General features: G+C 44.1%; 1 protein-coding gene across 2 annotated transcripts in view; it reads left to right on the top strand.

The window, feature by feature from the left end:
* Window positions 1-24,537, top strand: part of arhgap24 (Rho GTPase activating protein 24) — a 403,142-nt gene that overhangs the window by 252,079 nt on the left and 126,526 nt on the right. The window contains exon 1 of one of the 2 annotated variants that reach the window (XM_067990500.1): window positions 19,814-19,988. The exons of the other annotated variant lie outside the window; for it this stretch is intronic. Coding sequence (XP_067846601.1) covers window positions 19,967-19,988 — 22 coding nt within the window. The 5' untranslated portion in view covers window positions 19,814-19,966. Of the gene's footprint in view, window positions 1-19,813; window positions 19,989-24,537 lie in introns of those variants that run through there. 2 annotated transcript variants of the gene reach the window in all.

The following is a 24,537-nucleotide window of genomic DNA, read 5'->3' as shown; positions in this document are numbered from 1 at the left end:
ATATTAATTCTACAGGAGCAAACATGAATTAGGTTTATTTGTACTTCCATGTGAAAATCAAATTGTGACTGGGGGGGGGACGGGACGGTGGTGATGCTGAATGCTGTCCTATTATGGATAACCGTTCCCCCTCCCTCAGGAAGGGAGCAGTAGCAAATACATGGCCTCCAGATGAAGTTATTGGCTCAGATTGGCAAGGGTGGGGCAAAGTGTTATAAACACCCCTCCCATAAATGGTTAGCTGGAAAATTGGCTTTAAACATGTTCCTGTTAACTGGGCCTTCTAAAAGAAACCGTTCTCCTTTCCCTCAGGTATGTGGATGTCTGCAATTCTTGTCTGTACTTGGGCTGAAGTTTTTAGGGAAGGGAATTCTTATATAGTTGTTATGAATAAACCTTGTTTTAGTTGTTTAAGGAAATTCCCTCCGACCTTTCCACCATCTGAAATGTTGAACCTTGGGTGAAGCTGGCCTCAATAAGTAGATCTGCTCCCCTTACCGACTCCCACTGAGATTCTTTCCTGCTGTGGGCTCTCACTGGCACTTGGTGGAGGAGAAGCTCAGCTGGAAACATCCCACAGTGGAGAGAAGCTCATTGCACCTGCTGAAACCTAGCTCCGCACATTGAATATCAGTGTAAAAATAAGACAAAGAAGCCTAATGACTAAAACAAAATTTCTTTACAGAAAACAGAGAGAATTTTAACTACACAATTAAATGAATAATAATCAGGGACAATAATTTACATTTTCGACCCACATACGCACATTGTTGTATTGCTGTAAATCAGGGGTGTGATAATAAAATGTACATTACATGGGATAAAACATTGTGTCCTACAAGACACCAAGACTACTTTTCCTGAGCATGTGCTGTCATGGAGCAACTGGGGCGCTGCATTCTTTGCAAGATCTTCAGAGGTCCAGGCCACATCCAAGCCTGGACCCTCAAGTGGGTCACATGTCTGTCAGCCAGCGAGCATTACACCCCTTCTCATCTGCTGCACCATCCTGCCAGTGGATTTCCTGGCCAGGGCTGAGGTAATTACCAACCTGGGAATCTCTTCTCCCCAGTCATGTCCTCTCTGACATAGATGATCTTGCTTGGGGCAAGCGAAGGATACTGGCCATACAGGTCGTGACCTGGCATACTTGTGTCCTGGCTAAATGAGCTTCCACTACATTTCCACCCAACTTATGGTAGGAGTGCATTGGAAGGTCCACAGAAAGTTGGAGCCACTATTTCATTCATAACCATTATCATTGTACACTATGTATAATCCACACTCATATGCTTTCCCATTACCATTACGCTAGGCTTAACCCTCATTTATATGCATATTTTCATGACATACAATTTTCTCCTTTCATAAGCATTGTTATTAATGCCAGTGGTTTAGAAATCCCCAACCCCCCATTAAATGGTTTGTGGTCCATAAATTGATTTATCCCCATCTATTGCTTAAACTTGGTTTAAACTAAAGGGTAGGCCAGCACTTGTCAGACTAGTCTTCTGATATTTGTGCAGTTTACATCTAGAAATGGGTTTTGCACTGATATGAATGGAAGTATGATATTTGCAGCCAGCTTTCTAAGGTTAGCTCATTAGCATAAGCCTAGATACAGATCTGGACAAGTACTAGTGGTGGGAGCAGAAAATTTAATGTAAGTGAAATTTCAAAAGGATGGGTATAATTAAAGTGGAGTGTCAGAATAGAGGGTCAAAATTTCTGAAAGCCTTTGAAGAAGCCCAGAAAAACCGAGCCCATTAGCAGCTGTTGTCATGACTGCAAGGAGATGGGCGAAGAAGTGACAGGCAAAAATGAAGGGAAGCTGCAGGCGCAAGTTTACAGGCAAAGGACACAGCAACCCAGCACTTGATCCCTGTTTGATGGAGACTGGAGTGGTGGTGATGCTGCATCAATATAATACTTGATTGGTGGTTGCTAGGTGATTTGGCCATTTGTGCCACTACCTGCACCATTTCATATAGGTCAGCATTGCAGCCATAGCGGACTATTACTGTCACTGGATGTGCCAGCCCTAGCTTACAGTATCCTTGTAGCAGATGACACAGCTCTGCAAATGGCTCTTGGCTTACCCAGACCCAATATAAACTATTCCACACGTTAGTTGCCATGTAGGTGTGCGAGGGGCTGCCGCTATGCTGGTGGCATCTTAGTGGCTGCGACCAACCAAGTATTATATTGATCACTCTGGCATGACATGTTTCATTCAGCACCACTGAAAGTATGGCACACTGTGACGGGGTGGTCCTGAAGAACACCGTTTCTCCAGGGTTTCCGCGGATTTTCCATTGAGGTTATGGCGGACAATCTGGACAGCCCCCCTGGAAATTAATGGCGAATGTTTTTATTTCTTGCCACCTGTTTCTTTCCCTTCCTCTTCTAACAGTACTCTCTCACTATTTATTTCAGCTAAGCCTCCTGCTTCTATCACAACAGCTGTATTAATCCTGTTCTCCCTCTCTAGTCTGTTAGACTTTCCCTAACTCCCTGTGCTATATACCCGGTTGACAAGGATTTTTTTTACTCATTCACGGGATGTGGGCGTCGCTGGCATGGCCAGCATTTATTGTCCATCCCTAATTGCCCTTGAATAGGTGGTGGTGAGCCGCCTTCTTAAACCGTTGCAGTCCGTGTGGTGACGGTTCTCCCACAGTGCTGTTAGGTAGGGAGTTCCAGGATTTTGACCCAGCGACAATGAAGGAACGGTGATATATTTCCAAGTGAGGCTGTCCCTTCGGTGTAGCCTTTCTTTGTTGCAGAAATTGCTCCAATGCCCTAAGAATGTGAGCTCTTATCTCCTGCACCAGCCGTACAGCCATGTGTTGACTTCCCTAATCTTCATCTCCTTAGCCTGTCCAGTCCACTACTTGAACAGTGCTGACCCATTTAAAATAAATGGACTAACGTCTATATTTAAATAATGAAAAAGGAATATTGCAGAAACGAATTAAGCTTTCATCCTCTAATATTACTAACAGTACCATAGAACCACGGTTGTTTAGAAAATAGAAGGAGGCCATTCACCCCATTGTGTCTGTGCTGTCCCTTTGCTGTAACAATCCAAAACTAATGTCATTGTTCTGCTCTCTACTTGTCTCTTCCTCTAGTTGAAATATTGATCTTTTTCTGCCTCATCTATTCCCTGTGGCAAAGCATTCCATACTCAACCACATATCTGCATAAAAAAAATTCTTAATCTCTCTCTTCGTTCTCTTAGTGATTATTTTAAAATTGATGATCTTTTGTTATTGACTGTCAACCAGAAGAAATAATCTTTGCCTAGTTATCTGGTCAAAACCTTTTGTAATTTTAAAAATATCAATTAAATTGACACTTAGCCTGAAAATAGTTTCAGCATCTTAAGTTTTCTAAATGTGCTATCTGTTAAATTCCTTGAAACATTGAAAAGTTACAATTTCATAGAATCATAGAAAGGTTATAGCACGGAAGGAGGCCATTCAGCCCATCGAGTCCACGCCGGCTCTATGCAAGAGCAATCCAGCTAGTCCCACTCCCCTGCCCTTTTCCCTGCAATTTTTTTCTTTTCAAGTACTTATCCAGTTCCTTTTTGAAGGCCATGATTGAATCTGCATCCACCACTCCCTCAGGCAGTACATGCCAGATCCTAACCACTTGCTGTGTATAAAAGTTTTTCCTTATGTCACCTTTGGTTCTTTTGCCAATCACCTTAAATCTATGTCCTCTGGTTCTTGACCCTTCCGCTAATGGAAACAGTTTCTCTCTATCCATTCTGTCTAGACCCTTCATGATTTTGAATACCTCTATCAAATCTCCTCCCAATGTTCTCTGTTCCAAGGAGAACAACCCCAGTTTCTCCAGTCTATCCACGTAACTAAAGTCCCTCATCCCTGGAATCATTCTAGTAAATCTCTCCTGCACCCTTTCTAAGGCCTTCACATCTTTCCTGAAGTGCGGTGCCCAGAACTGGACACAATACTCCAGTTGTGGCCGAACCAGTGTTTTATAAAGGTTCATCATGACTTCGCTACTTTTGTACTCTATGCCTCTATTTATAAAGCCTAGGATCCCATATGCTTTTTTAACCACTTTCTCAACCTGCCCTGCCACCTCCAACGATTTGTGCACATTTACCCCCAGATCTCTCTGTTCCTGTACCCCTTTTAGAGTCGTGCCCTCTAGTTTATATTGCCTCTCCTCGTTCTTCCTACCAAAATTTTGTCACATTGAGTTGCCAAGTTATGTTTTTATGGGGAGGAAATGAATTTTGTTCTCATCCAGGCAAAAGACGGTCTTTGGGCACAAGCTCACAGGACAATTACGTGAGGTAGGCCATAGAACCTATCTTAATTCATTCATCCAGAGATACCCTATAATCAGCCTGTTGCAATATCCATTTGGTTCTTAAATGATTACATCTACTACTCTACCTGGAAGTCACACAATTTACTTTCAAGTAACTTTCCACATTTACTCTTTCCATACTGTGAAGCATGTTGTATTTTTCTATAAGATCATCTCTTAGACCAAAAAGCCCAGGTTTGTTCACTCTATCCTCATAATTTAGGCCTCTGACACTATGGGGGTAAATTTAACCTCCAAGGATGGGTGGGTTGGGGGTGGTTGGGTAGTGAAAATCGTTGACTTTTGTAGCGCGACCGCAACCCAGCTCCAACGCATCCACTTCCAGCTTTAATCCAGGTGCGTTTGTGCGTGCGCAGCCACAACCCGGAAGTCATGTCCCCACTTACTGCCGGCGGGCGGGCACTTAGCGCATCAATTAAAATCATTGAAGTACTTCAGGTAGGTATTTTTTAATTGATTCTTAAACAGAAGCAAATTTAACTTCTGCATGGGTTTCCCATGGCTCTGAATCTCGACAGTGAAAAGGAGGCAAGAAAGGCCACATCCATGAGGTAAGTGCCTTTGTTGCATTGCATGTGGGCCAGGAGGAGCAGGAATGTTTCCTCCAGGCCCCAACAAGCATACCTGCCGCGATTGGACCTCCGCGATCGGCCAATCCCCCAATGATGTACGGGTGGAGCTAAGAAATAACAAGGGGCAGAAAACACTGATGGGAGTAGTTTTTAGGCCCCCTAACAGAAGTTATAGTGTTGGACAGAGTATAAATCAGGAAATTAGAGGAGAATCTAACAAGGGTAATGAAAAAATCGTGAGGGATTTTAATCTTCATCTCGACTGGGCAAACCAAATTGACAAAAAAGTAGTTTGGAAGACAAGTGTGTGGAATGCATTCGAGGCAGTTTTCTGGAACAATATGTTGAGGAACCAATTAGGGAACAGGCTATTTTAGATCTAGTATTGTGTAATGAGACAGGGTTAATTAGTAATCTTATAGTTAAGGATCCTCTGGGGCAGAGTGATTATAATATGATAGAATTTCATATTGAGTTTGAGAGTGATGCAGTTAAGTTCAAAACTAGGGTCTTAAATTTAAACAAAGCCAATTATGTAGTAATGAGGGGCAAGTTGACTAAGGTAGTTTGGGAAATTAGATTAAAAGATATGATGGTAGATAAGCAATAGTGAACATTTTAAAAAATAATTCATAATTCTCAACGAATATACATTCCCTTGAGGAATAAAAACTCCACAGGAATAATGATCCAACCGTGGCTAACCAGAGAAGTTAAGGATAATATTAGATTAAAATAAGAAGCTTCCACTGTTGCCAAAAAGTGTAGTAAGCCTGAAGATGGGGAGGGTTTTAGAAATCAGCAAAGAATGACCAAGGAATTGATAAAGAGGGAGAAAACTGAATATGAGAAACTAGCACGAAATTAAAAAAAACAGATTGTAAGAGCTTCTACAACTATGTAAAAAGGAAGTGATTAGCGAAAGTAAACATGAGTCCCTTAACGGCTGAGACAGGAGAAATTATAATGGGGAACAAGGAAATGGCAGAGACATTAAACAAATATTTTGTATCTGTCTTCACAGTAGAAGACACAAAAAACATACCAGAAATAGTGGGGAACCAAGGGTCTAATGAGAGTGAGGAACTTAAAGTAATTATGGTTAGTAAAGAAAAGGTACTGGAGAAATTAATGGGACTAAAAGCCGACAAATCCCCTGGACCTGATGGCCTACATCCTAGGGTTTTAAAATAGGTGGCTGCAGAGATAGTGGATGCATTGGTTTTGATCTTCTATAATCTATGGAATTCTGGAACGGTTCCCATAGATTGGAAGGTAGCAAATGTAACCCCGGTATTCAAGAAAAGAGGGAGAAAGAAAACAGGGAACTATAGACCAGTTAGTCTGACATCAGTAGTAGAGAAAATGATAGAATCTATTATTAAGGACATAGTAACAGAGCACTTAGAAAATCATAATATGATTAGGCAGAGTCGACACGGTTTTATGAAAGGGAAATCGTGTTTGATAAATCTATTTGAATTTTTTGAGGGTGTAACTAGCAGGGTAGATAAGGGGGAACCAATGGATGTAGTGTATTTGGATTTTCAAAAGGCATCAAATAAGGTGCCACACAAGAGGTTGTTATACAAGATTAGGGCTCATGGGATTGGAGGTATTATATTCGTGTGGATAGTGGATTGGTTAACGGACAAAAAACGGAGAGTAGGAATAAACGGGTCATTTTCAGGTTGACAGGTTGTAACTAGTGGGGTGCCGCAAGGATCAGTGCTTGGGCCTCAGCTATTCACAATATATGTCCATAACTTAGATGAGGGAACCAAGTGTAATGTATCCAAGTTTGCTGACAATACAAAGCTACATGGGAAAGTAAGCTGTGAGGAGGACACAAAGAGGCTGCAAAGGGATATAGACAGGTTAAGTGAGTGGGCGAGAAGGTGGCAGATGGAGTGTAATGTGGGGAAATGTGAAATTATCCACTATGGTGGGAAGAATAGAAAAGCAGAATATTTTTAAAAGATGAGAGACTAAGAAATGTTGGCATTCGGAGGGATTTGGGTGTCCTTGTACACGAATCACAGAAAGTTAAGATGCAGGTACAGCAAGCAATTAGGAAGGCAAATGGTAAGTTAGCCTTTATTGCAAAGGAGATTGGAATATAAGAATAAGGACGCCTTGTTCCAATTATATAGGGCTCTGATGAGATCACATCTGGAGTACTGTGTACAGTTTTGGTCTCCTTATCTAAGGAAAAATATACTTGCCTTAAAGGGGTGCAACGAAGGTTCACTAGATTGATTCCCAGGATGAGAGGGTTGTCCTATGAGGAGAGATTGAGTAAAATGGGCCTGGAGTTTAGAAGAATGAAAGGTGATGTCATTGAAATGTATAAAATTCTTAGAGGGCTTGATAGGGTAGATGCTGAGAGACTGTTTCCCTGGCTGGAAAGTCTAGAACTAGAGGTCATAGTCTCAAGATAAGGGGTCTGCTGACTCCCGACCTCAGACTCTTCCCGACGTCCGAATCTTATGCTGAGCTCCGACTCTTCTGCCGACCCGATTACCTCCCGGCCTGCGATCATCTCCATGCCCCCAACCGATATCCTCCCGGCATCAGACCCTCTACCACCAATCGCCACCTCCAGCATCAGACCCCCCATCCCCCACCAATATCCTCCATGGCCCACGATCTCTCCCTCTCTTCTCTCCAATCCCCAGCCTTGCCGTCCGACAGCTAGCCAGCCTGTCAATCTGGCTGACTGTCGCACGGGAAACCCGGAAGCAAAAATAATTGCCTTTAATTGAGTTGCTATGGCAGATTCCGACGCACTCACTTCACTTCCGGATTTCCCACATGAAAACCTACCCACCCACTCTTTTCCCGGCTCCAGGTCAAAATCATGCCTATAGATCAGTCTCGTGACTTGTCTCTACACTGCCTCCAGCACTCGAATGTCTCCCTTGTGTGTTAGTGACCAGAACTGGACACAGTACTCAGGTATGGTCTGACCAGAACACTGTGCAGTTTGATCATGACATCCTCTGACCTTTATTACACTCTTCCGGCTATATAGTTCAGCATCCTATTGACTTTGTCGATTGCCTCCTGAAAACCTGTCTCTTTGACGACGCCTTCAGTCACCTCCACTAACTTGTCTCCTGCTACTGCTTCATGTCCGTTTTCACTCTATGAAGTGCCTTGGGATATTTTATTATGTTATAGGTGCTTTATAAATGCAAGTCATTTTGGTTGTGTCTTTTGCAGATTAATGGTTGTTTTATAATACTGATGAGAACCAGGACACATTCAAAACGCATGACGCAATCTTTGGAAAGTTACATCAAAATTTTCAATCAGTGAATTTTAATCAGCAGTACAATCAGCTTATTAATATTCCAATTTTAGCAGTCTGATTATCAGATTTAGATCCTGTATCAATTTAATTATAGAGAATTGAGGTAAAGATGTTACTTTTCAGTAATGGGTCTGTCAGCCCTCGGGGAATCAATTAACTACAAATAATGGATGTCCCTTACTGCAAGATCTCACACCTGCCCTTTTTGTTCATGGCCCAGTAGAAGTTGTCCTATCTACCACCAGAACCTTCCAACATAAAAGATGTCATGTAATAAGATCAGGCCCTTTGTCTCAGGGACTATAGTGCCATTAATGACATCATTTACTACAGATGTCAGTTTTAAAGACCCTTTTGTTCTTCATCCAGAGTGATTGAAAATAGAATAATGAATAAGGCCCCATTTGCCCTCAATATGTGAAATTCCTGGATAATGTAGTCTAACATTTAGGGCAACATATAGCTGGGGAAAGGTGAGGGGGAGAGTTGAACAGAGATAGTAATCCATCATCAGGGAATATGTCAGTACTTGTTATGTTTCTGTACTTTGCAGAATCTCTTAAATGCAGGCAACTTCATTTTCCAATGATAGTATAATGTAACATGCTAGAATAAAGCATTCCACAGTTGTTGGTGAGACTTGTCAGAGGAGGCTGCAATAAAGTCATAATGGCTTTGATATTAGCCTCCCCACCCCACGACGGCCTGTCAATTTGGCCAGCTGCCGGGTGAGAAACGGAAGAAAAAAATAATAATGAGGTCCTGCCATTAAATTCGGCAGGACCTCTGCGTCCCCGGCCTTGCCTGCACCCTCCCTGCCTCCCTGTAAATATTGGGGCCAATGTGTTATATGAGATTTTTATTACTTTTATCATACCTTTAAAGATCTTATAGCAATCACTTTGGAGGGAGGGAGGGAGGGAGGGTGGGAGGCAGGGTTCGGAGAACACTGGGACAGGTTCTGGGACTTATGATCACTGGGAGAAGGTTTCGGGATCTGCGGACATTGGGGTGCTCATGGGCTCAGGGGGCACTGGGAAAGCAGTCTAGGAGTTTGTGAGCACTAACAGGGAAGTCCTGGTCTGTGGGAATGGTGGGGTTAGGGAATTCTGGGAATGTGGGACCTGGAGTCCAGCAGAACTGGGAAGGGGGTTTCAGAACATTGGGGGACTAGAATCTAGCAATACAGTGGGTGGGAAGGGGGAGGTTGCTGGGATCCAGAAGAATTGGGAGAGCAGGATTTTGCAGCCTTGAGGGGATGGAGAACAAGACAATAAGACCCAACCTGACCTCAGTAACAGAATATACCCTCTAATAGACCTCAGGATGTACCTAAGAGCAATTAACTTTCAATTGTGCTTAGCCAGTTTAGCCCTTGTGGCCTTAAAGGGACCGGCCAAATAACGCAGAGCTCCTCTGAGCAACAGAATGTGTATACGAATTCACGAAAATGACAGGCAGGAAAAGACCAGCTGGCCCATAAAGCCTGCCCCACATTCATGATGCCCAGAGCATCACGACTAGACACTTCCTATCCCCCAGCAGCCATGTAATCTCCTGGGACAGGCAAACAAATCAGAAGAAAAACCTAGACCCAAAAAGGGAATATATGGTATAATGCTCCTGTCATTATAAAACAAGGTATCCTCTGACTTACTGTGATAAACACCACAGGAGATCTGTTAGAATAAGACCTGCTGCAGTCCAAACTTGACACATCTTTTCCCAAGCAAACTCTTCCTGGCTCCTTCAGGAACTACATCTTCATCAAACCTGCTGAATACAGTGATACTGTAATTTTAAAGATCAGGATAGGTAAGAACATAAGAAAGAGGCGCTGGAGTAGGCCATATGGCCCCTCAAGCATGCTCCACCATTCAATAAGATCATGGCTGATCTTTGGCCTCAACTCTACTTTCCTGCCCGATCCCCATATCCCTTGATTCTGCTAGAGTCCAAAAATCTATCAATCTCAGTCTTGAATATACTCAACGACTGAGCATCCACAGCCCTCTGGGGGAGAGAATTCCAAAGATTCACAACCCTCTGAGTGAAAAAATTTTTCCTTATCTGAGTCTTAAATGGCCGACCCCTTATCCTGCCACTATGCCCCCTAGTTCTAGACTCACCAGCCAGGGGAAACAACCTCCCAGCATCTGTCCTCAAGCCCCCTCAATTTAAATTTAAAGTTTAAATTATTCAGTGATATTTAAATATTGATGCCTTTAAATTTTAAATTGATTTAAATTCACTCTATTGAATTCTCACCACATGCTTGCAAATGATAATCATAGCTGACCGTGTGTGGCAAATAATTGCAAAATAAGAATATATTAAAATGGGGGTCACCCCAATGGCTGTGAGTAAAAGCACCGTGTGGTGTGGTACTGAGCTGTGAAGCTCAGGATGGTCGAAGGTTCAATCCTAGGGCTGTGCTGAGTAGGTTGATCTTAGCTGGGACAGCATAGGGCACATATTTTAATTGTAAATGTCGGAATGTGACTACCCAATACCTCCGCCGCTGATCCTGTCAAAGTTTGCAGGGTCAGATGTATGTCCCCTAATTTGAATGGCATTGAAGGGCCACTAGGTGAACATCTAGGGTGTTTTCCCACTGAAGAGGCTGCAAATTTTAGTAAAGAGTGGCTCGCTACCATTTTAAGAGTTATATAGCCTACTGGTTTAATTGCAAAGTAATTGCATCTGTTGCAATATGTGATGGCTGTTGGTTTATGCGTACGATCTGGTTCTCTCACAAGATTATTCAGTTACCACTGTTGTTTTCAAAATTCCCAGTTCCAGGCTTTGCAGCTGTTTTCTGAAGTAAGTGAGAGCCAACACACTCTGCATTCTTGCAATTAACAGATATCTCTATTAAAAGCAAAATACTGCGGATGCTGAAAATCTGAAATAAAAACAGAAAATGCTGGAGCAAGTCAGGCAGCATCTTTGGAGAAAGAAACAGAGTTAATGTTTCAGGTCGAAGACCTTTCATCAGAACTGGAAGATGTGAAAAGAGTTAAAGTTTTTCAGCAAGTACGGAGACGGGGAGAGGGGAGGGAGGGAAGGAAAGAACAAAAGGGAAGGTCTGTGATAGGGTAGGGGGCACGAGTGATTAAATGACAAAAGAGATGATGGTGCAAGGCAAGGAAGGGGGTAATGGGACAGGTTAAGAAACAAAAGATTGATCAGGAGTAGCTGTAAATGGCAGCAGCAGAACCATTACCAACACTAGCTGACCGAAAAAATGGGCGCAGTGGTTATGATCTGAAGTTATTGAAATCAGTAAATTGAGTCCGGAAGGTTGTAAAGTGCCTAAATGAAAGATGAGGTGCTGTTCCTCGAGCTTATGTTGAGCTTCATTGGAACAGTGTAAGAGGCCGAGGAGAGAGGTCAGAGTGGGAGTGGGAAGGGGAATTAAATGGCAAGTGACCGGCAGGTCAGGGTCACGCTTGCAGACAGAGCGGAGGTGTTCAGCAAAGCGATCACCCAGTCTGCGTTTGGTCTCCCCAATGTTGTTTTTGGCCTGCAAGATCGGCGTGGGGGGAATTAAAGAGATCATGGGTTGGGGTGGAGATTGCGGGGGGGGGTTTCAAGAGATCGTGGGTTTGGGGGCAGATCACGGGGTGGAAGAGATCGTGGGTTGGGGTGTTGAAAGGATCATGGGTCTGGGGGAGATCTCGGGGGGGGGAGTGGGTATTGAAGAGATCACTGGTTGTGGGGAGATCAGGTCGGGGGAGGGAAGATCTCCAGGAGGGAAGTCAATCGCGGCAGGTTTGCTTGGGGGACCGGGGGGAAGCAATTCCTCTCATCCTGGCCCACAGGCTGTGCTGAAAGGGCACTTACTTACCTGCTGGATCCGGCCTTTCGTGCCTCACTTCAGCTGCCAGGTGTCCTGAGCCCTGGGAAATCTGACCTGCAGTTAAATGTAAAACTCACCATGGAACCAATCAAGGAACAGGCTATTTTAGATTTTGTATTATGTAATGAGATAGGGTAAACTAGTAATCTCACAGTAAAAGAACCTCTGGGTAAGAGTGATCATAATATGATAGAATTTCACATTGAGTTTGAAAGTAACGTACTTAAGTCAGAAATTAGAGTCTTAAACTTAAATAAAGCCAATTACATAGAGATGAGGGGCGAGTTGTCAAAGGTAGATTGGGAAATTAAATTAAAGGATTTGACAGTTGAAAAGCAATGGCAAACATTTAAAGAAATATTTCAATATTCTCAACAAGTATACATTCCATTGAGAACTAAAAACTCCACGGGAAAAGTGATCCACCTGTGGCTAACTAAACAAGTTAAGGAGAGTATTAGATTGAAAGAAGAGGCCTATACAGCAAAGGCTACAGGCCCAGACAACATCCCGGCTGTAGTGCTGAAGACTTGTGCTCCAGAATTAGCCACGCCTCTGGCCAAACTGTTCCAGTACAGCTACAACACTGGCATCTACACGACAATGTTGAAAATTGTCCAGGTAGGTCCTGTCCACAAAATGCAGGACAAATCCAATCTGGCCAATTACTGCCCCATCAGTCTGCTCTCAATCATCAGCAAAGTGATGGAAGGTGTCGTCGACAGTGCTATCAAGCGGCACTTACCAATAACCTGCTCACTGATGCTCAGTTTGGGTTCGGCCAGGACCACTCAGCTCCAGTCCTCATTACAGCCTTGGTCCAATCATGCACAAAAGAGCTGAATTCCAGCGGTGAGGTGAGAGTGATTGCCCTTGACATCAAGGCAGCATTTGACTGAGTGTGGCACCATGGAGCCCTAGTAAAATTGAAGTCAATGGGAATCGGGGAAAACTCTCCAGTGGCTGGAGTCATACCTAGCACAAAGGAAGATGGTAGTGGTTGTTGGAGGCCAATCATCTCAGCCCCAGGACATTGCTGCAGGAGTTCCTCAGGGCAGTGTCCTAGGCCCAACCATCCTCAGCTGCTTCATCAATGACCTTCTCTCCATCATAAGGTCAGAAATGGGGATGTTTGCTGATCAGTTCCATTTGCAACCCCTCAAATAATGAAGCAGTCCGTGCCCGCATGCAACAAGACCTGGACAATATTCAGGCTTGGGCTGATAAGTGGCAAGTAACATTCGCGCCAGACAAGTGCCTTGCAATGACCATCTCCAACAAGAGAGAGTCTAACCACCTCCCCTTGACATTCAACGGCATTACCATCACCGAATCCCCCATCATCAACATCCTGGGGGGTCACCATTGACCAGAAACTTAACTGGACCGGCCACATAAATACTGTGACTACAAGAGCAGGTCAGAGGCTGGGTATTCTGCGGCGAGTGACTCACCTCCTGACTCCCCAAAGCCCTTCCACCATCTACAAGGCACAAGTCAGGAGTGTGATGGAATACTCTCCACTTGCCTGGATGAGTGCAGCTCCAACAACACTCAAGAAGCTCGACACCATCCAGGCAAAGCAGCTCACTTGATTGGCACCCCATCCACTACCTTAAACATTCACTCCCTTCACCACCGGCGCACAGTGGCTGCAGTGTGTACCATCCACAGGATGCACTGCAGCAACTCGCCAAGGCTTCTTTGTCAGCACCTCCCAAACCCGTGACCTCTACCACCAAGAGCACCAGGCACATGGTAACAACACCACCTGCACATTCCCCTCCAAGTCACACACCATCTCGACTTGGAAATATATCGCCATGATCTGATTGAATGGCGGAGCAGGCTCAAGGGGCCCTATGGCCTACTCCTGCTCCTATTTCTTATGTCCCTCCATCGTCGCTGGGTCAAATTCCTGGAACTCCCTACCTAACTGCACTGTGGGAGAACCTTCACCACTCAGACTGCAGCAGTTCAAGAAGGCGGCTCACCACCACCTTCTCGAGGGCAATTAGGGATGGGCAATAAATGCTGGCCTTGCCAATGATGCCCACATCCCATGAACGAATAAAAAAATGTTGCCAAAAAGAGTAATAAGTCTGGGGATTGGGAGAGTTTTAGAAACCAACAAAGGACGACCAAAAAATTGATAAGAATGGAGAAAATAGTATATGAAAGTAAACTAGTGAGAAATATAAAAACAGATTGTAAAAGCTTTTGTAAGTGAGTAAAAAGGAAGAGAGTAGCAAAAGAAAATGTTAGTCCCTTAGAGGCTGAGACACGAGAAATTATGATGGGGAATCAGGAAATGGCAGATGCGTTAAACAAATATTTTGTATCTGTCTTCACAGTCGAAGACACAAAAAGCATACCAAAAATAGTGGGGAACCAAGGGGTAAATGAGAGTGAGGAACTTAAAACAATTAATATCACTAGATAAAAAGTACTGGACAAACTAATGAGACTAAGAGCCAACGAATCCCCTGGACCTGATGGTCCACATCTGAGGGTTCTAAAAAAGCTGGCTACAGAGATAGTGGATGCATTGGTTATGATTTTCCAAAATTCTTAAGATCCTGGAACTGTCCCAGTGGACTGGAAGATAGCAAATGTAACACCGTTATTCAAGGGAGGGAGAGAAAACAGGGAACTACAGGCCAGTTCGTCTGACATCGGTCGTCAGGAAAATGCTGGAGTCCATTATTAAGGAAGTGGTAACAGGGCACTTAGAAAATCATTTTATGATCAGGCAGAGTCAACATGGTTTTATGAAAGAGAAATTGTGTTTGACAAATTTATTAGAGTTTTTTGAGGATGTAACCAGCAGGGTGGATAAAGGGGAACCAGTGGATGTTGAATATTTGGATTTTCAAAAGGTTGTTACACAAGGTAAGGGCTCATGGGGTTGGGGGTAATATATTAGCATGGATATAGGATTGGTTAAAGGACAGAAAACAGAGAATAGGAATAAACGAGTCATTTTTGGGCTGACAGGTTGTAACTAGTGGAGTGCCGCAAGGATCAGTGCTTGGATCTCAGCTGTTTACAATATATATCAATGACTTAGATGAGGGGACCAGGTGTAATGTCTCCAGGTTTGCTGACAATACAAAGCTAGGTGGGAAAGTCAGCTGTGAAGAAGACACAAAGAGTCTGCAAAGGGATATAGACAGGTTAAGTGAGTGGGCAAGAAGGTGGCAGATGGAGTATAATGTGGGAAATGTGAGGTTTGGTAGGAAGAACAGAAAAACAGAATATTTTTTAAATAGTGAGAAACTATTAAATGTTGGTGCTCAGAGAGACTTGGGTGTCCTCATACAAGAAACACAAAAAGTTAGCTTGGAGGTACAGCAAGCAATTAGGAAAGCAAATGACATGTTTGCCTTTATTGCAAGGGGGTTGGAGTACAAGAGTAAGGAAGTCTTACTACAATTGTACAGGGCTTTGGTGAGACCGCACCTGGAGTATTGCGTACAGTTTTGTTCTCCTTATCTAAGGAAGGATATACTTGCCTTGGAGGCGGTACAATGAAGATTCACCAAATTAATTCCTGGGATGAGAGGGTTGTCCTATGAGGAGAGGTTGAGTAGAATGGGCCTATACTGTCTGGAGTTTAGAAGAATGAGAGGTCATCTCATTGAAACATATAAGATTCTGAGGGGCTTGACAGGGTAGATGCTGAGAGATTGTTTCCCCTGGCTAGAGAGTCTAGAACTAGGGAGCATAGTCTCAGGAAAAGGGGTTGGCCATTCAAGCTGAGATGAGGAGGAATTTCTTCACACAGAGGGTTGTGAATCTTTGGAATTCTCTACCCCAGAGGGCTGTGGATGCCGAGTCATTGAATATATTGAAGGCTGAGTTGGATAGATTTTTGGACTCTACAGAAATCAAGAGATATGGAGATTGGGCGGGAAAGTGGAGTTGAGGTAGAAGATCAGCCATGATCTGATTGAATGGCGGAGCAGGCTCGAGGGGCCGTATGGCCTACTCCTGCTACTATTTCTTATGTTCTTATGTTCTGGTAAATTTGAGGCACGTAGCCTCTGATATATTTAAACAACTGACCTGCCTCTCGAGAGTAAGTTAGTCGCCTGTCCCCCCAACTTGCCTCCCTTAAAACCAGGTTCAGATATTTGAAATTTTAACCTATTCAGCCCCCCCACCACTGTCCCGTCCGTCATGGGGGGGAGGTTGTGGGGCTGGAGGAAGTTATAGATAGAGAGGGGCAAAGCCACAAAGGGATTTAAAGATAACGAGGAAAATTCTAAATTGGAAATTTAGCTCAGCAAGGACATGAATAAAACATGAGCAGGATGTGGTGCGGGATCGGATACAAGCAGCAAAGTTTTGGAAGAGTTGAAGTTAACAGAGCATGGAGGATGAGAGGCCAGCCAGGAGACTATTGGAATAGTCGACTCTGGAGGTGACAAAGGCAGAGGTGATAGTTTCAGCAGCAGATGGGCATAGGCAGGGATGGTGGAAAAAGCAGTCTTTATGATGGAGAGGTTATGGGGGTGGAAGCTCAGCTCGAAGTCGAATAGAACACTGATTTTGCAAACAGCCTGGTTCAACCTGAGACAGTGGCCGGGGAGGGGTTGGAATTAATGGCAAGGGTACAGAGTTTGTGGCTGAAGCTGAAGATGATGGCTTTGATCTTCTCAGTGGAAGATCCAAGACTGGATGTCAGACAAATAACCTCACGGCACAGAGGCAGTGGTGGGGTCGAGAGAGGTCGCTAGAGCTGGGTGTTGTCAGCATACATGTGGGAGCTGATCTCATATCTTTGCATGATGTCACCAAGGGGTCAAATGTAGATGAGGAAGAGGAGCGGGCCACGGATAGAAACTTGGGGGACTTCGGAGGTAATGGTGTGGGGCCAGGAGAGAACCCATTGCTAAGGATGTGCTGACTACGTTTGGATAGTTAAGAGCTGAATCAAGTGGGGGCAGCCCTGTTGAGCTGGACAATTGAGGAGAGGCATTGGAGGAGAATTGTGTGGTTGACTATGTCAAAGGCTGCAGAAAGGTGGAGGTGGAAAAATGCACCACAATTACAAAGGATATCATTTGTGACTTTGGTTCGAACTATTTTAGTGCTGTGGCAAGTGTGGAGACCTGATTGGAGGGATTAAAACATGGAGTTGTTGGAAAGGTGTGTGACAACACATTCAAGGATTTGGAGAGGAAAGGGAGGTTGGAAATGGGGCAGTAGTTTCCAAGAGTCATCATGGGTCATCTTTTTGTGGGGGAAGAAAAGAAAGACTTGCATTTATATAATGCCTTTCACGACCTTGGGACATCCCAAAGCACTTTATAGCCAATGAAGTACTTTTGAGTGTAGTCACTGTTGTAACGTAGGAAACGCAGCAGCCAATTTGCACATAGCAAGCTCCCACAAACAGCAACGTGATAAAATCTGTTTTTAGTGGTGTTAGTTGAGGGATAAATGTTGGCCAGGACACTGGGGAGAACTCCCCTACTCTTCTTTGAAATAGTGTCATGGGATCTTTTATGTTCACCTGAGAGGGCAGACAGGCCTCAGTTTAAAGTCTCATGTGAACGATGACACTTCTGACAGTGCAGCACTCCCTCAGTGCTGTACTTGAGTGTCAGCCTATGTTGTGTGCTTAACTCTCTGGAGTGGGACTTGAACCCACAACCTTCTGACTCAGAGGCAAGAGTGCTACCCACTGAGCCACGGCTGATGACAGGAGGATGATGACAGTGACTTTAAAAGCGAGGGGACAGTACCTGAGGCGAGGAAATCATTTACAATATCAGATAGCATGGAGGTCAGCAAAGGAAGTTGAGTGGTCAGCGGTTTAGTGGGAATGGGGATAAGGGAAAAGGAGGTGGGTCTCATGGGCCAGATGAACTCGAAGAGGGCATGAGGGAAGATGGGAGAAATTAGGAAAAGACATGGGATCAAGGTTAGGACAGAGGGAAGCCATTGGGAGTAAGTTTGGCTTGGTGGGCAAGGGAAGGGAGGGATGCAGCAAAGGCAGCTGAATGAGTGGTTTTCATCTTAGTGGCAAAGGAGCCCATGAACCCCTCATAATTGTGTTGGAGATTAGGGGGCAGGAAAGAGGGGTTTAAGGAGACCATTGGTAGTGGAGAAAAGAAGGTGGCGGTTATCTTTGCTTTTCAGGGTGATCCTGGAGTAGTGAGTTTAGGCAGAGGAGAGTGAGACCCGGGATGTGGTCCAGCTAGATATGATGATGGATGTTTAAACCTGTTGTGCGCCAGATACACTCGAGTCTGTCCCTCGAACATGAGGGAGCGAAATTAGGGGCCACACCATGCGGGAGCTACCAGGATGGGGGAGGGTAAGGGGTTTACAGGGACGTGGGCATCAAAGGTGGAGGCTGAGGGAGTGGTTGAGCAAATAGGGAAATGTGGTGAATAGAAGAGCAAAGGCTAGGCAATTGGGAGTTTGAAAGTGAAATTTAACTGAGGGAATCTCATTCATGCCTACGGTGATGCTGGGTGCCAGGGACGCCTTTAAGTCTCTGGTGTCCAGCATTGTGAGGGCCACGAGGGACTGGGAGTTGAAAAATTGAAAAGCCAGTTTCAGATATGCGATTGATCACAGACCCACGAATGCTGCGGCTAAAATCCAAACCAGCTGTGCCCCAGTTGCTCTGGAAATGGCACAGGTGCCCATCCAAAATATTTAAACTGGCATGAGCCTGGGGCTTTTGATGGGGTCACTGATAAATCCACCTCCCTCTCCTCCTCAAGGCCTCCCCCTGAATTTGCCATGTTGTGAGATAAATGAGAATCTGTTCACCAAATTCTTGCTCTTAACTGACTGTTAATTAGTCCGGTGAATGGAGTTTATGTTTAATTTTTTATTATGAAGGTTTCGGATGTGAGTATAAGTGGCAATCACATGAGATTGCTTATTAATGTTGTAGAACTGTGGTTATTTTTACCATGTAATGTACAGCGAAAAGGGACAATTGATTATTGCAATAATTGTACGGAAACAATTTCTTTATTTTACATAATAAAGAAGACTTTTGAGATTCCTGCTTAAAATTGTGTTAAGTGCAATTGCTTATTAATAATTTCAGTTGCACCGTTAGCAGACGGGGTTAGTAATGTTTACACCACTCTGCTGCGATTTGTATGCGACCTGTGCTGTCAAAGCTATGGTATCGCTCTTCTATGTGAGCTGTGATTGGTTTGTTTTCTTTATCAGGTCTGTCAGAAAATTGCCAATTGATTAATTTCGAATTGTTTTAAAGTGACAAGAGGGCTTATTTGAAAAAAGGAAATTCTGCAGCTCTTACTAGATGTGCATGACAGAGTTCATGCTGGTGACATATACAGCAGACCTTCAAACACAACAAAAAAATGTTTCGGGAGACTAATCCTATTGAAACAAATTCTCAGCATCTGAATATTAAATATTTCTTGTACCTCTTGGCCTCAGAGGCTTTGTGGGTCACTAAGTTGGCTGTGTGCCTGTTGTCAGTTATCAGATTTACAGTCCTGCAACTCTTCCCATTTCACTTTGTCTCAGCTGCTGCTTTGCATAGCTGACTCCCTCTTCACAGCTGCTCCTTCCCCCTCCCCATTCACTCACTCACTCACTACAGTTTTGGTCAGTCCAGAGCTGGTGTGCAGCTCACCTTGTGGTGACCTTGTAGCCCTGGCTGGCATTGGGTACCTGCTTTCCCCAGAGCAGTGGGCAGGTGATTTCCCAATTCCTATCTAATGGAGTCATGGGAGAAACAGCAGTGAGCAAATAGCCTTCTCCAGATGCAGAGCTGTGTGCAACAAATTCAAAGCAGCAGCAGCAGCTGCTGAGTGTCATGGTGGATCCTCTCCCACTCAAATGGATTACGTTTGTGTTCAAGGTGAGCGGAAGCCTTTACTTTTCTCTCTAAAAGATGCATTCCTTGTTACAACTTCATGTGACTTTTTTCAACACAGTACTGCAGTTAACTGTAAAAGCACAACAGTGCTATATCAATTCAAAATGGTCTTAAATCAAATCTGATAAGCAATTAATCACTGGTGTAATTGATAATGATTACTGTTTGGTTCAATACATCATTTTACAGGACATTAACTCTTTGGTTGCTAGGTTTTAGCAATTTCTGTTAGTGTTAATGGAATGGGTGACCTTTCTAGTCATGAGAATCATGAGGTGGCAATGAAATCATATGCTGATAAAGAACGTGTTAACCCTCATCGAATCTACCTTCCATGTACCGCTGTTGGGCTGACTTCAGCTTGTGTCCGACATTCTCAGTAGGATTGCCTTACAAGGAACATGACATGTTCTCATTCACAGTTTTTCTTTTGCCAAGTGAATGAAATTTTTGGGGGAGTATTCAAATGAGAAGGAAAGGGAAACTAGTGTTTTAGGGGGAAAATACAGCAAATAGAAGTTAAAACAAAAAAAAGGCTTAAAACAGCTTTTTTAAAAAATTCATTATACTAGGGTGCGGGGAGGAGTGTGTTGGCATTGCCTGGTCAATCGAACAGTATTTTTAAACATGTGTTTTTCTAATTAACGCACAACATAACTTAGAACGAGACCTGTTGTTTTAGCTTTGGTAATTCATTCCTTTAAATCAATTCATGCTATTTTCATTAAAAAAATACATGCATAATGTTGATACTCACCTACACTAACTTTATTATAAGTGTTGCAATGTGATTTCCTTCCTTTGGTAGATTATGTTATTCAACTTATAGTTTCTAACATCTCACTATGCCTTACACCCTAATCAGGAATCAGAAAATGATCTGGGCATTGCATCAGGTTAATACTGAACAGTATACAGTTCATCAGTAATAAGATTAAAGAGGAATTAATTACAATCTAAAAATTGACCTGGGTTTCTAACACTGAGATTGCTGATGTGACAACTTGACAATAAATACAGTTGATGTCTTCTGAACCTATTGTGTGAGTCATAATGTCAGTCTGAAATTTAGCTATGCTAATTGTGTATCAGAGAGTAGATCAAGTGAAGTCTGGTAAAATGAACAAAGATCAAACAGAAGCCTGAGGCAGATAAATACAGTGAATTGTCAAACTTTCCTCACCACTTTACCTTTAACCTGATCAAGTTGCTGCCAATGCCATGTGGGAGACATAGTTTTTATGTGATTCTTCAATGAAATGTGTCTCTCAGTGAGGTATTATATTGGTAGAGTGCACATATGTTATTATATCAGTTGATGCAGATACTGTGTATCATGCTAAAGTGTGGGCAGAACTTTCAACTTCGACAAGGGTGTAAAACTATGGGTAGCCGATCGGCCGCCCGTTATGCACCCTGTCTGATTTTCCTTTCCACTGACTTCGATAAAAAGAAAAATTGGGCGGGGTGTATAACGGGCATCCGATCGACTACTGCATGTTTTACACCCTTTGCCAAAGTTGAAAGTTCAGCCCTAAGGGTTATAGTTTCCCCTGGTGTGAAGTACCGGCGGCAGCATTTGACCGAGTGTGGCACCAAGGAGCCCTAGTAAAATTGAAGTCAATGGGAATCAGGGGGAAAACTCTACAGTGGCTGGAGTCATACCTAGCACAAAGGAAGATGGTAGTGGTTGTTGGAGGCCAAGCATCTCAGCCCCAGGGCATTGCTGCAGGAGTTCCTCAGGGCAATGTCCTAGGCCCAACCATCTTCAGCTGCTTCATCAATGACCTTCCCTCCATCATAAGGTCAGAAATGGGGATGTTCGCTGATGACTGCACAGTGTTCAGTTCCATTCGCAACCCCTCAGATAATGAAGCAGTCCGAGCCCGCATGCAGCAAGACCTGGACAACATCCAGGCTTGGGCTCATAAGTGGCAAGTAACATTCGCGCCAGATAAGTGCCAGGCAATGACCATCTCCAACAAGAGAGAGTCTAACCACCTCCCCTTGACATTCAACGGCATTACCATCGCCGAATCCCCCACCATCAACATCCTGGGGGTCACCATTGACCAGAAACTTAACTGGACCAGCCATATAAATACTGTGGCTACGAGAGCAGGTCAGAGGCTGGGTATTCTGCGGCGAGTGACTCACCTCCTGACTCCCCAAAGCCTTTCCACCATCTACAAGGCACAAGTCAGGAGTGTGATGGAATACTCTCCACTTGCCTGGATGAGTGCAGCTCCAACAACACTCAAGAAGCTCGACACCATCCAAGATAAAGCAGCCCGCTTGATTGGCACCCCATCCACCACCCTAAACATTCACTCCCTTCACCACCGGTGCACTGTGGCTGCAGTGTGCACCATCCACAGGATGCACTGCAGCAACTCGCCAAGGCTTCTTCGACAGCACCTCCCAAACCCGCGACCTCTACCACCTAGAAGGACAAGGGCAGCAGGCGCATGGGAACAACACCACCTGCACGTTCCCCTCCAAGTCACACACCATCCCGACTTGGAAATATATCGCCGTTCCTTCATTGTTGCTGGGTCAAAATCCTGGAACTCCCTTCCTAACAGCACTGTGGGAGAACCGTCACCACACGGACTGCAGCGGTTCAAGAAGGCGGCTCACCACCACCTTCTCAAGGGCAATTAGGGATGGGCAATAAATGCCGGCCTTGCCAGCGACGCCCACATCCCGTGAACGAATATATAAAAAAAAACGATGAAGCGCACTGACTGGCAGGCCGATAGTCCTGGTAGGAGACCCGGTCCATATTGAGGATTACTGGTGGGCTGCGAGCAGAAAATGAGTGTCCCCAGGGCAGCCTATAGACTCCACCTACTACTGTCTTAAAATGGCAAATGAGGTCCTCTGTACATCATAGGACCCCAATTTACATATTAAAAGGGCCTACTGCTTGACTCAGGCACGTGCTCTGGCCACCCAGTGGTAGGTCCAGGGGAAGATTGCAATGGACACAGCAACAGCAGGAAAGAGGCAGTAAGTCATTCCCACCGTTTTCGGGATACCACCGCCCCATTTCCGCTGGATGAGAGGCCTCAAAATCACCCCCAATATCTTTTATTTAATGTCAGTACAATATAATATCAGTGGGGTTGCCAACTCTCCAGGAATGTCCTGGAGTCTTCAGGAATTAAAGATTAATCTCCTGGACACTGATGCGAGCAACCCAGGAGAAAAGTCACTGGGGCATTAAAAAATTGTGTTTTTAAAATTTTCTTTGAACACTTTCATTCATTGATGATAAAAATATTGGAGATGGTTTTAAAAAAAGCTGTTTGACTGGGCAGAGCGGTTGGAGGAGGGGAGGTCAATTAATGACACCTCCAGGAATACTTCCAACCAGAGTTGGTAACCCTAAATACCAGATGATTACATTCTACAATGAGGGTAACAGTTAGTAGTGACAGAATGTGCTGCTACATGAATTGTGTGGGAAGGAAGAATTACTGTGGTAATATGTCTTAATGTGATGTAGTGACAACTGTCTTATGTCTTATTTAAAGGTGCAGTCCTATGGTAACATATCTAATCTGCACATTATGGGGTATATTTTCCTCTCTGTATAAAGTAAAAGAAAAAGTGCAATGGGGCACAACTTGCAGCCCCTCTTTTAGCCATGTTATGACCCTGTCCCCAATGTCAGGGGTGGGGTCATGACAATATATGGGGCAGGTACCCAGCGCAACGAGTAAAATAGAAGCATAATATTGCAGATGCTGGAAATCTGAAATAAAAACAGATATGCTGGAGAAGCTCAGCAAGTCAGGCAGCATCTTTGGAGAAAGAAACAGAGTTAACGTTTCAGCAAGAAGACCTTTCGTTAGAACTGGAAGATGTTAAAAGAGTTAACGTTTTTGAGCAAGTACAGAGCCAGGGAATGGAGGGGGGGAGGAAAGAACAAAAGGGAAGGTCCCTGATAGGGTAGAGGGCAAGTGATTAAATGACAAAAGGGATGATGGTGCAAGGCAAGGAAGGGGGTAATGGGACAGGTTAAGAAACAAAAGATTGATCAGGAGTAGCTGTAAATGGCAGCAGCAGAACCATTACCAACACTAGCTGACTGAAAAATTGGGCGCAGTGGTTATGATCTGAAGTTATTGAAATCAGTAAATTGAGTCCGGAAGGTTGTAAAGTGCCTAAATGAAAGATGAGGTGCTGTTCCTCGAGCTTCTGTTGAGCTTCATTGGAACAGTGTAAGAGTCAGAGGTCAGAGTAGGAGTGGACGGAGAATTAAAATGGCAAGTGACCGGCAGGTCAGGGGCACGTTTGCTGAACACCTCCGCTCTGTCCGTAAGCGTGACCCTGACCTGCCAGTCACTTGCCATTTCTAGGCTAAACGCTCTTATTGAATTTTCATTGGTTTAATAATAGTTTAGTAAAATATAGTTTCTTTAACTATATTTTACACAAAGGAAATTAAAATCAGTTTTGCAGCGGAACTGAGTGGTGCAGCAGGCTACTATACTGTCTTCAGGGACTGAATGTTAGAATGAAG

The sequence above is a fragment of the Heptranchias perlo genome, chromosome 1 (assembly GCF_035084215.1).
Source record: "Heptranchias perlo isolate sHepPer1 chromosome 1, sHepPer1.hap1, whole genome shotgun sequence".
Classification (NCBI taxonomy): domain Eukaryota; kingdom Metazoa; phylum Chordata; class Chondrichthyes; order Hexanchiformes; family Hexanchidae; genus Heptranchias; species Heptranchias perlo.
This window is presented reverse-complemented; position numbering and strand designations above follow the sequence as displayed.